The sequence below is a fragment of the Leptodactylus fuscus genome, chromosome 5, assembly GCF_031893055.1.
Source record: "Leptodactylus fuscus isolate aLepFus1 chromosome 5, aLepFus1.hap2, whole genome shotgun sequence".
NCBI lineage: Eukaryota > Metazoa > Chordata > Amphibia > Anura > Leptodactylidae > Leptodactylus > Leptodactylus fuscus.
In genome coordinates this window covers 16,196,154-16,208,350 of record NC_134269.1, presented here as the reverse complement: position 1 = coordinate 16,208,350, position 12,197 = coordinate 16,196,154, and the positions used below count along the sequence as shown (strand labels likewise).

General features: G+C 40.4%; 1 protein-coding gene across 1 annotated transcript; it reads left to right on the top strand.

Moving 5' to 3' along the window:
• The first annotated feature begins 706 nt into the window (after positions 1 to 706).
• LOC142204722 (E3 ubiquitin-protein ligase Rnf220-like) lies at positions 707 to 11,838 on the top strand. Its single transcript, XM_075276035.1, has 11 exons — positions 707 to 1,217; positions 5,539 to 5,659; positions 6,315 to 6,357; positions 6,452 to 6,532; positions 7,135 to 7,177; positions 9,019 to 9,062; positions 9,630 to 9,726; positions 10,466 to 10,550; positions 11,233 to 11,317; positions 11,445 to 11,519; positions 11,767 to 11,838. Exons 1-11 carry the CDS (start codon positions 707 to 709, stop codon positions 11,836 to 11,838), a joined length of 1,257 nt encoding a protein of 418 aa, XP_075132136.1.
• The last annotated feature ends 359 nt before the right edge of the window (positions 11,839 to 12,197 follow it).

The following is a 12,197-nucleotide window of genomic DNA, read 5'->3' as shown; positions in this document are numbered from 1 at the left end:
GTTTATTGACTTTGCTCTTATATGTATGGACTCTTTTAGATCTGACCATATCACAGTGGGAACATGAGGTGAGCAGTCATTCTTGGTGGGCATCATAACGTGATGTGTTGGGTGCCTTAAGACCTTAAGATCTTTTGACAGGTATTTTTGAATTCCATCAAAAAGTTCTTCACACGATCTGGTCTTCTTTCCATAAGCTGAAGCAAATTCGGGTTCTTCAGAAAAACCATGATAAAAAATAGTTACGGAGAAGCAAATTTAGCCTTGGTCTGAATAGAGATGATTTGGCAAGACCTGAATTTCAGATGGTTGATTTAGGCTTTCCTGAGTCCAAAATCTCACACTACAGATATCATTCATGAGAAGGTATGATCTCCAGTTGGGGTCAATTGTTAGGACCAAATGTCTCTATGGGAACTATAATCGGCTTTTTTTTGATGGTCATATCTTGGTCAATGGACCTGAAGTAGCCTATGGGTAACCTCATCTACCAAACTCCAAAACTACTCAACTAGTTGAAGGCAAGGAATGCTAACATGCAATATCAAGAATGGAAGTCGCCTTTATAGAGGGATATACTCTACAGCTTCTTCACGATTATAATGGCCACCTTGCCTTTGGTTTTTAATATTTCACACCTTTAAGGTTTGTCATCGGTGAAAATAATCTGTTTTCTTCCTTTTCTAGGATTCTTCAGTGTTCTACAATGGAGAGCACTCCAGGCTTGATTAACCCACTAACATCTCAAGCACTCTTGGTGATGGCCACCTCTGCAGAAGGTCCTCTTGGAGTGGCCCAACAACCTCCTCACTATACAGTACCAATTGGCATGGACAAACCCCCACAGATGACCTACCTGAGCCCGGCCTACCCTCTACTTTACCCACCACAAGAACATTTGAATTCTGCCTGTGCCCCGCAACTCCTTTCTCTTTCTCATCAATACGGACACCCACGTCTGGACCGCGGAGGAGTAGGAGTTTTGGGTTACAGTGCTCTGCACCCTTTTGCTGCTTTTCGCCTTCCTGAAAGTGTGGAAAGACTTCAAGCTGGCTTTATGAACCCTAAAAGGCTGAAGGGAGATGCAGACCCTTCTCAGCTACATTACCTTCCCATGGAAACAGGACTGGAAAGTTCTCATGTATCTACAGGACCAGTGATGGCACCAACATCGCACAGGAGCTCCCCAAAACTGAGAGCAAGTTCTCACAAGAGAGGTAAGAGAAGGAAGTGGTCAGGAGGATGGAATGAGAACTTCTGCCATAAATGAATGCCCAGTAATATGTTATGAAAGCCTATCTATCTATCTATCTATCTATCTATCTATCTATCTATCTATTTATCTTCTATCTATCTATCTATCATTCTATCTATCTATCTATCTATCTATCTATCTATCTATCATTCTATCTCTCTCACATCTATTTCTCATATCTATCAATGTCATATCTATCTATATCTATTTCATATCTATCTATCTATCTATCTATCTATCAATCTATCTATCTATCTATCTATCTATCTATCTATCCTCTATCTCTCTATCTATCTATCTATCTATCTATCTATCTATATATCCCCTATCTATCTATCTCCTATCTATCTATCTATCTATCTATCTATCTATCTATCTATTTATCTATCTATCTATCTATCTATCTATCTATCTCCTATCTATCTATCTTCTATCTATCTATCTATCTATCTATCTATCTATCTATCTATCTCCTATCTATCACCTATCTATCTATTTCATATCTATCTTTCTGTCTATCTATCTCCTATCTATCTATAGATCAATCTATCATGTAATATCTATCTATCTTGTACTCTTCTATCTATCACCTTCATGTGTAGTTACATTGTATCACAGCCAGTACACATGGTTACGACAGAGAAAAGCGCAGCTTGTGGAAGCTTAACCACTGAGCCCTTCTTAATGAATGCATTGTTAATGTGTTGAATGTATTCAGTGTCACTGGGGAGAGGCCAGAAAGCAGAGGGGTCTCTATCGATATATTGGGAGGGGAGAGGGATAAGAAGTCACCAGTTGGCCAGATGCTGCACAAAGGCTCCCAGGAGAGAAGGGACAAAGGACAGAGAGAGATTAGGAGATGCCATGAAAAGGAGAGGAAAAGACAGAGCTGAGGCGAAAGTGAGAAGAGGGCATAAAGAAGAAAAACAAACATGGGGTGGTTGGGGGAGGGGTGCTAAGGTCTGTCCAGGCCTGGACTCTTACCCTTATCCCCCTCCCCTGCATACAGCTACTGTATACCCCTCCCTTTCTCATGGAGATTTAATGCACAGAGAATGACCGCCTGCAGGAAACAGGGGGGCAATAGCTGTGATAATTACACACACCTGCAGCCCCGGCCCCATATAGTCACTTGTAGAGCATAGTCTATCTATCTATCTATCTATCTATCTATCTATCTATCTCCTATCTATCTATCTATCTATCTCCTATCTATCTATCTATCTATCTATCTATCTATCCTTCTATCTATCTATATATCTATCTATCTATTTATCTCCTATCTATCTATCTCCTATCTATCTATCTATCTCCTATCTATCTATCTATCTATCTATCTATCTATCTATCTATCTCCTATCTATCTATCTCCTATCTATCTATCTATCTATCTATCTATCTATCTATCTAATATTTATACATATATCATATCTATCGATATATTTCATATCTATCTATACTAAATTATAGCTAATATCTATCTATCTATCTATGTAATATCTATCTTTCTATCTATTTATCCATTTATCTATTATCTAACTATTTCAACTTTCCAATGTTAGTAGTTCCAATAGTAGTGGCTTCTCGCTGACATGTATGAGGAGAAAGAGGTGACACAGAGGTAAATGGAGAAGAGTGTGATAGTCCAGCTGTAACAAGTTTGCTTAGGGCACACTTAAAACTGTGGATATTGGAAATTACTCTGTCCAGGGTAGCACATTCCAGAGAACTGGTGCAGCTAGAGAAAAGTCTTGGAGTCAGGAGTAGAAGGCTTGGATTATGGTGGTTGTTGGCACCACAGAGGGAATGAGTCAGGGGGAAGACAAAGTTGAAGGAAAAGATTAGACCCACTAGAGGAAATGATAGATAGGAGATAGAAAGAAAGAAAGAAAGAAAGAAAGAAAGAAAGAAAGAAAGAAAGAAAGAAAGAAAGAAAGAAAGAAAGAAAGAAAGAAAGAAAGAAAGATATGAAGTAGAGAGATAGAAAAAAAGATACACACTGTGGATGATAGATATGAGATGATAGACAGATGATAGATCGATGTTAAATAATAGATAAATAGATAGAATTCAGATAAATAGATAGATAAAAGATATATACTGTAGATAAATTGTACATAGATAAAGAGAAATGATTGATAGATAGATAGATAGATAGATAGATAGATAGGAGATAGATAGATAGATAGATAGATAGATAGATAGATAGATGATAGATAGGAGATAGATAGATAGATAGATAGATAGATAGATAGATAGATAGATAGGAGATAGATAGATAGATAGATAGATAGATAGATAGATAGATAGGAGATAGATAGATAGATAGATAGATAAATAGGAGCTAGATAGATAGATAGATAGATAGATAGATAGATAGGAGATAGATAGATAGATAGATAGATAGATAGATAGATAGATAGGAGATAGATAAATAGATAGATAGATAGATAGATAGATAGGAGATAGATTAGATAGATAGATAGATAGATAGATAGATAGACAGATAGATAGGAGATAGATAGATAGATAGATAGATAGATAGATAGATAGATAGGAGATAGATAGATAGATAGATAGATAGATAGATAGGAGATAGATAGATAGATAGATAGATAGATAGATAGATAGGAGATAGATAGATAGATAGATAGATAGATAGGAGAGAGATAGATAGATAGATAGATAGATAGATAGATAGATAGGAGATAGATAGATAGATAGATAGATAGATAGATAGATAGATAGATAGATCTATACTGTGCACAATAGGCCTGGAATGTATTCTGTGGTTGGGGATCGATGTCACTAAAGGTCATACCCCCCATGCAGTGCTAATTGCTCCTGACACTAATAGCGGGGAGGAGGGGGCTGAGGGGGTATAAACAGGGTGTTAGGTGATTCTGTGAATGCAACCTCCAGCTAGGCGGAAAATGAGCAATTCACGCTGAATCAGTGTGTGTGGCTGAGACATCATTACTCAGCCTGTCCTCCATGACAATAGTCCTCGCCTCACACAGAGACCCTTAACCCATTGTACATGGACAATTTATCCTGAGTTTATCTCTCACACACTCTATTGTACTTCCTGGACACTATGGAAATAGAGAAGCCTTTCTCATGCGGTATAACAGAGTACCCCCTCTCCTATTCTGACTATGTCTGCATTGTCACCCTGGTCTTATACACAAAGCTGACACATGACCTTTCTCGGCCTGGCCTATACGCCTTTCACTGCTGCCCCTTCCCACCAAGTGTTCAGGAATGTTCCTGTTTTCAAAAACAATTAGTATTTTTTTGTTGGTGCATTTTCTGCCTTTTTTCTATGGTCCTTGTCCCCTGCCCACATCGGTATCATGAGGACTGAGCCAGGGTATATCAGTTGGTAGTCATCCCAGACGCGTGAGGAGATACATGTCCAAGTCCTTATTGTTACTGTGTATAAAAATATTTGGGGTTCTATCTGGGTTAAGGGGTGCGGAGCAAAAATGTGGCCAGCTATGGTTTATACCATTACAATCCTCCGTTGTTTAAACCCACCACCCAACTCCATGTCGTATATAGGAAAAGTTTTACTAAGGTTGTGGAATCTATGAAGAGGACAATCATCGAACAGGTCTACGCCAACCCTGAGTAAGGCAAAGCTCTCCTTTCAATGCCTAGAACCATTAGGGGTATCTTATGTTGGCCCTTTACAGAATATATCCGTGTACAAATATCGCCTTACTGAGAAAAATATGTTGTACGTTCATGGAGAGCATGTATGTAGACGTCGTCTTCAAGACGAGTTCTGCCTCAGTCATAGGTGGAGGCCCAGTGAGGTGTCAACAAAGTAAAAAAAAACCCTCTTTTGGGCCTCCTTGAAGCATCTGGCGCTTTCTCTTGGTCTTCTCGGTGACGTCACGATCCCATGGTCACCACTGAGGCCCAATCATGGACACGCCAAGTGTCATAATGTTATGAAGCTTGGCGTCAACATGTGACTGTTGTGACCCACTCACAGGCAACAGGAGAGCTCTGGACACCACCAGATGGTCCAAAACTGATGACAGAAGGTAAGTATAAGTTCACAGGGCCAGAACCAATTTAACGCAATGCATGTCGTGATGGGCATTTTAGATCATCTGAGATTTGTTTTATTTGGTCAAACCCATCTCATACCAATGGGGTTCGCCCATCTCTACTGTGTATCTTTCGATCAACCTTAGGAACCAGTACAAAAATGATATATTCTATTAAAATAAAAGTTCTTAATACAATGAGTTCATATGCTTTCCTTACAGATAAAAAGAGCCCCCTATCGTTACCTCTCTTGTGTCCTCTGTGCCATAAACATCTCCAGAAAGATGAGCTCTCACACCATCTACAACACGAAATGGAACAACTGACTCATCTGTCTGACAGGTAAAGCCATTGTTTCTTCAAATAACATAACCTAAGGTGGTCTCCACTCTCCAGTTGCTCGCTTGGTCTACAAAGGGTCTTAGTTTAGATTCAAGTCTTCTAGTCATATTGGTCAACAGCTACCTTCCCATGAACTCATTTGGTGGTTTTCCTTCGGGAACCCCCAAAAATTAGGCATGTTGGGATTCTTCATTGCCCCCAAACCATCCACCAGGACACTGCTTTGTCTTCTTCTATATGCATTAGCTTCCTCAGAATCCATCTCTTTGGTCCAAACGTGATGTAATATTCATGGTCATGGGTTTCTGAGAATTTTTATTTTTGCTTGATTCCTCAGGCAAGCTATATATTATGGTGGTTGTCCATCTCTTCTTCTGAAATCTTCTCAAGTAAACAATATCATTGAACCCCTTCTTCCAACCTCTCAATATAGAATTGGAAAATTTCGAAAAGGGATCTTGAGAAATCTCCACCAGTTGGTTTTGGCCACTGATCATAGAAAAGTGAACAATTGGTGAAGGAAAAATTGGGAAGAAGCAGCTAAAATTTCCTCATAGAATATTGGGTGGCATTTAACATATCTTCCAACACAAGACCAACAATGGTTGATTTTCATATTTTTGATACAAATTATTTTCTTTCTGTTTTTTTGCAGTGAAGTTGATGCTACACCAGAATCCTCCACCAACTTTACCCAGGTGGGGTAATACTTATTCAGCAATCTATATAATAAGTCTTTGACTATGTTATCATCATTTTCTAATGACTATCATTCTGTCCATGTTCTTGTAGTCCCCACAGCAAGGACGAGACACCCGCAGTGACTCACCACTCATGACCTCAGAAGATGGACAGAAGCTGGACAGGCAACAGGTGAATTGAACTTCTTTTCAGAAACATTGCAATCTTTCAATTGTAGATTGAGGTTTACTGTGGGTCCTAGGTCCTGACCCATGAGGTTCAATAGCTTAGCATTGGTGTTAGTCATTGGCTGGAATGTGAAATAGGAATGTATCCCTCAAGATAAATGTTCTTTGGTGGGCCTAAGGTTCTCAACCTGAACACTGACCAGGAACCACCTATTTACTAAATTAACAATTGACAACTGTGTAATCTCGCGAAGTCCCAAACAAGTGACCATAGATATAAGGTTAGCAGTTGGCTAATTTGACCAACGATATGCATGGCACCACCATAAACAGTGATCTTTGCCCAATCAAGGATACATAATATTACAACGAGGGCAAGTTATCTCATGGCGAAATATAGAACATGAGAAAATCCAAAGTGTCCACCTTGTCAAATGTTTCTTATATTGGAAGGGAAAATTGGACAGTTGGTCCAATCTTCCCTTCCACATTAGATTGTTGGCCAATCCTGATAGGTCTAATACTTTCAGCCAGATAGAGAACTTCAATCACTGTCATGTCTATTTTTGCATATGATTGTCACTATCTCACTGTCTTCATCCTTAGATTTTTCAGCAGGTTAGATGGAACAGAGAAGAGCGATTGGGAGGTAAGTTCACTCATCATACCAAGCTCATTACACATGTCTATGATTGGACCTTTGTATAATTTCATGCCATGCTTACTTTCGACCTGAAGGGATCTTCAAAAATAGACATGTATATTATATATTACATGGGTTCATGGTCAGAAAGGTTCGAAACATACAAATGTGTGGCAAGTGAAAGTGTTGAGGGAGTGGTTATAAGTGGAGGACTGGGTAACCTTCGAAGACCTGGCTTTACAGTGGAGGAACAACCTTAGGATTTGGTCAATAGGGCCCCAAAAGGGAACAAATTTCGTTCTTATAAGGCTGGATCAACATATTACAGTTAAATTGGATGTCTTGTATAAAGGGTGTTCCAAGTTATTTTTTGGCATACTAGTGAGACTTAAAATAATCACTATGTACTCCAGTCTCCGTTGAGTTGAGGATCCAATGGAGAGTCTATGGAATTGGGATTCCCGGTCTTTATTTACCATCAGCCAATTTTTGTCTGATCAGTGGTGCTCCAATTGAACCGAATATCACAGCTCAGCCATTGATCACTGATGTCTCCCTGACCACATAAGGATCGGGCAGTTGGATTGATCGGGTAGTTGATATCCCACTGCCCAATCCATATCTCCTCCCACATCTGCCAGTGGGGGAGTGTTGGTCATCTCAATTTGTTCTCTAGGAACAATATTTCATATGTCCATAGCAAACAGACTGTTTAACCTGATATACAATAGAAATAGCTTACAGAATCTTTCACCTCCTCCAGCCATTCAAGTTCTTAACATCTGCTAATCGTCACTGCTCCATGGATTCCAGAATTTTCTCTCTAGCTCCCACCATTCCTGAGCAACAAGGGCAGTTAATTTTGTTACCTGATCTGCTATTTCAGTTCTGTAATGTCAGGTGGGCGGTGTCAAGCAGGGGGCGTGATTCAGAACTCCAATCAGAGACAGACAGTAGCAGAGCTCAGTATCACACCCTCTTGTTTTCTCCTGCCTGACACCGCCCTCCTGACACTACAGAGTCTAAATAAAACATCAGGCAACAAAACTAATAATAGTGATTAGAGATGAGTGAACAGTAAAATGTTCGAGATTCAATATTCGTTTCGAGTAGCCCCTCAATATTCGACTACTGGAATCGAATATCGAACCCTATTATAATCTGTGGGGGGAAAATGCTCGTTTCAGGGGTAGGCAACATTCGATCAAATTATACTTACCAAGTCCACGAGTGAGGGTCGGGCTGGATCCTCCGAGAAGTCTTCTCCGTGCAGCGTCCCCGCGGCATCTTCCGGCTCTGAATTCACTCTGCCAGGCACCGGGCCTGGGCAGAGCCGACTGCGCATGCCCGCACTACAAGCGGGCATGCGCAGTCGGCTCTGCCCAGGCCCGATGCCTGGCAGAGTGAATTCAGAGCCGGAAGACGCCGCGGGGACGCTGCACGGAGAAGACTTCTAAAGGTAGGAGAAGAACCAGCGTTGATTGGCCGACTGTATAGCATTCGGCCAATCAATGCTGGTTCTGCATCAAACTTTTCCATTTGAATAGCGAGTGGTACTCGATCGAGTATGAGTATTTCGAATACCTACTCGATCGAATATTACTTGCTCATCTCTAATAGTGATTGCTCAGGAATAGTGGGGGCAAGATAAAAAATTCCAACTGTGGCAGTGTCAGTGAAGTAGCAGCTATTCATTGGAGATGGTGAAAGGTCGTCTTTAAGCACCAATATAGAAGACTTCCTAGACATGTGAGTAAGGTCTATAGATGACATCTTTATTGTAGGGTTGGTCTCTGAAGATTGTATTCTTACCTTTTTAATTCCTGGTTTTGTTTTCTTGTACACAGCAAGGGCGGGAAGGTGTAAGAGAGCTCGGCTGAATATTGAGGAGGTGAGTGGACACGTTAGTTTGCACATGAATAGACATTGTAAAGACTATCAATTATCATGTGATTAGGGCTTATTCACATCTTTCCCCAAACACACTCCGGTGCTCTATTAGGATCATTTAGCAGGCAATTATCGGGAATGAACGCTCTTATTAGCATTGGCCCGCCTTATAGGGCCGACACCCAATGAAAGAGTGTTTGCTTGTCGATCAGGGATAGGCTGATTTCTGCAGGACAATAAACCTATTGTCCATCGGCCACACATTGTACTGAATCCTACGGTACAATGGAAATTCAAGAGAGAGAAACACAAAATTGGACAACTATGGGACCTACAGTGTGTAACCACCTACTTGAACAAGGGGAATTTTTCCATAATACCAGATATCCACCAACAAAATAAAACTCCTCATCCCATTGACCTTGAGAAACCACAAACTATAAACACCATTGGGTCAATGCAACAGGATATCCTACAATTTCGGAGAATTTGGCAACACACATATTGTTAAGCATTCCAATGGGAACTTGTTCTAAGGTTGCCCTTATTGTTTTCCATCTTATGGCAGCCTCTGAGGGGCGTTCCAGCAGACAGCGAGGCCACAGAGGATCACCGCTGGGATGATGAGGTGCGGAGTCCGGAAAAAGCATCTTCTCATGGAACAGGTGAGCAAAACCAATGAAATCGAAGAGATTTTTAGATTTGTGATGGACATGGTCCTTTCTACTAATCTTGTTTACTTATTTGGTGTGAGCAATAGCAAAGAGATGTTGTTGACATTGGATTGGGGAGTCCAACGTTCTACTGGTCCAACTAAACGTTGAATTTCTGATGCCCGTAACATAATATCTATAGATAACCTCTAGACTCATTGAGACTACTGCTGTAGAACGGGTTTGCAATCTCAAGGGCAGAGTTTTTAGTTCTCCTTTACAGGTTCAATAACTAGGGCACCATAAGAAGTTTGCATAATCTATTTGCATGGGTGTTCTCTGGTTTCTTTGCAAAGTTCAAAAATGTCTCCGTAGGCATATTGGTTTCTTATGAAACTACCAAGTGTCTGATGCGGGAAACTCAGATGTGAAGTTTTGCTGGGATCTGTGGAACGTATAAAAACTGAAAAAAAGGAAAAAGGCCTTCTGCCTATTGTGATACTCTTCGACAAATCGAATTCCTGGAACTCCCCCACAAACAACCAATTTTTCTGGAGGTCATATCTGGTCAGAGACTTTGGCTGCTATGGGAGAAACATAATATTACATGGTAGCCATTCCAGTAGAGCATTTCTCTATTCTACTCCATGGAAGGAGTTTTGACTTGAGGACCCGAATCTATGATATGTAGTCAATATAAGTAATTGCATTTATAAGGAATTTGCCCAATTTTTTCTCGTCTTACGTGCAGGTTGTAGGGGATCTCCAGGAATCAGCTCACCTAGTCACAGTGAAGACTCCGACAGTGAGGAGATGCCAGCTTCTTCCCATACAAAGTGAGTAGTACTAACTTGTTTGCCATGTAATCTTTGGACCTGAACATATAGCCCAATTGATCTACTGTAAGTTGGATTCCAATGTTGAATGGTGGGATAATTCTGGACCATGGATGAAATGCTTTATCCAGCCATGCAAGCATTACAAAGATGGAACCCATGAGGAATCCCAATTTTTAACATTTTTAATGGACCCACCTGCACCCTCTCAGACCATGTTAAAACATGAGGATATTTAATGTTTCTCTGGTGGTCCAGTCACTCTTGTTCACCTAAAAAATGTTGGCCAATTTTGGACCCTGTCGAAGAGGGCATCTCAAGAATTTGAGAACATTGTGGTTTCTGCAGATCTTAAGAGGACCATACGTTGTCTGATTGGATCATTTTGAGTCATCCTTAATGGACAAAAATAAATTTAGACAATCTTAAGCACCCAACACCCAAACGCTAACCTTACCCTTGAACATATTACTCTAAAATGGTGGATAATCTTATTTTGTAAGTTGATAGGGCCAATGTTTGTGGTCCTAGATATTTTCTTTTAGATTATTTTAGAGACCAAACTCCATAAGATCTCGGACCTTGGTTCTCTCCTTGATCCCTGGCTGTATGTACCTATGTAACATGTTGTAGGAACATAATAGTTACAAAAATAATGGCTGTATTGTTTTGTTACATTTAGTGAAGAGAGTTTGGAAGCTCTTCGAGAGAAGATCCAAGAACTGACTGACAAACTGAAAAACACGCACACCTGTCACATCTGCCTGGTAAGTTTCTAATGGACCCACTTTGCTCACCATTGACAAGGTAGACCATAGTGCAATGGGTATGACTAATAAATTTAGACTGGCATTGCCCTTTTTATGTTCTATGTTGACTTGTTTTCTCACGTAGGATGCTTACACGGTCCCTGTTGCGTCTATCCAATGCTGGCACATACACTGTGAGGGTTGCTGGTTAAGAGCACTGGTAAGAACCAAAATTTTACCCAATATTGATATTTTCTATTTTATACTCTACGCCAAGCTTAAGCTATTGTAACTAATGGCTTCCTGTTATAGTGCATTGTGGGAAGTCTCATTTCAACTAGGCATTTAGGTCACATGCTGAGGCTTGATGTAATGTTAGATCGATACAAGATAAGCCAATATGGTGGCCAAAGCTGAGACTCTTCTTGACCTAATATTAGGAACTGAAGTTTTTCTCCTCTTTCCAGGGATCAAAGAAGCTTTGTCCTCAGTGTAACACGATCACATCCCCCAGTGACCTCCGTCGAGTTTACCTGTGACCCATAAAGATCTCCAGAGTACAGTAACCAAGTCAACAGGTGGCTACCGCTAATGGATTTATACTGTCATGGGTCATTGAAGGCTCCACCATGATGGGCGTCATCTTCTGTCTCCTTGTTTGTTGGCCTTACTTCTATACACAACAGCACCCACACAACAGGACCATGTCTTCTCCATCAATCTAGACTTAGGCGTCAAAGACTACTTGGACCTTCCAATTCACTCCACCAGTGTATAGGATTTGCAGTCTACGTAGACTACAATTGTTTTTCTGGTTGTTTCTCTGGTTGTTAGCAACTCTTTGATGACTTTGTATAGTTACGAAGGTACTTCACTTTTATTGTAGATGCACTGGCGC

What these genes read in the sequence shown, in the direction of transcription:
- LOC142204722 (XM_075276035.1), top strand. Translation starts at nt 707, where the DNA reads ATGGAGAGCACTCCAGGCTTGATTAACCCACTAACATCTCAAGCACTC. An exon ending in AGAAGCTGGACAGGCAACAG is followed by an intron (nt 6,533 to 7,134) that starts GTGAATTGAACT and finishes CTTCATCCTTAG; the next exon opens with ATTTTTCAGCAGGTTAGATG. An exon ending in AGCATCTTCTCATGGAACAG is followed by an intron (nt 9,727 to 10,465) that starts GTGAGCAAAACC and finishes TCTTACGTGCAG; the next exon opens with GTTGTAGGGGATCTCCAGGA.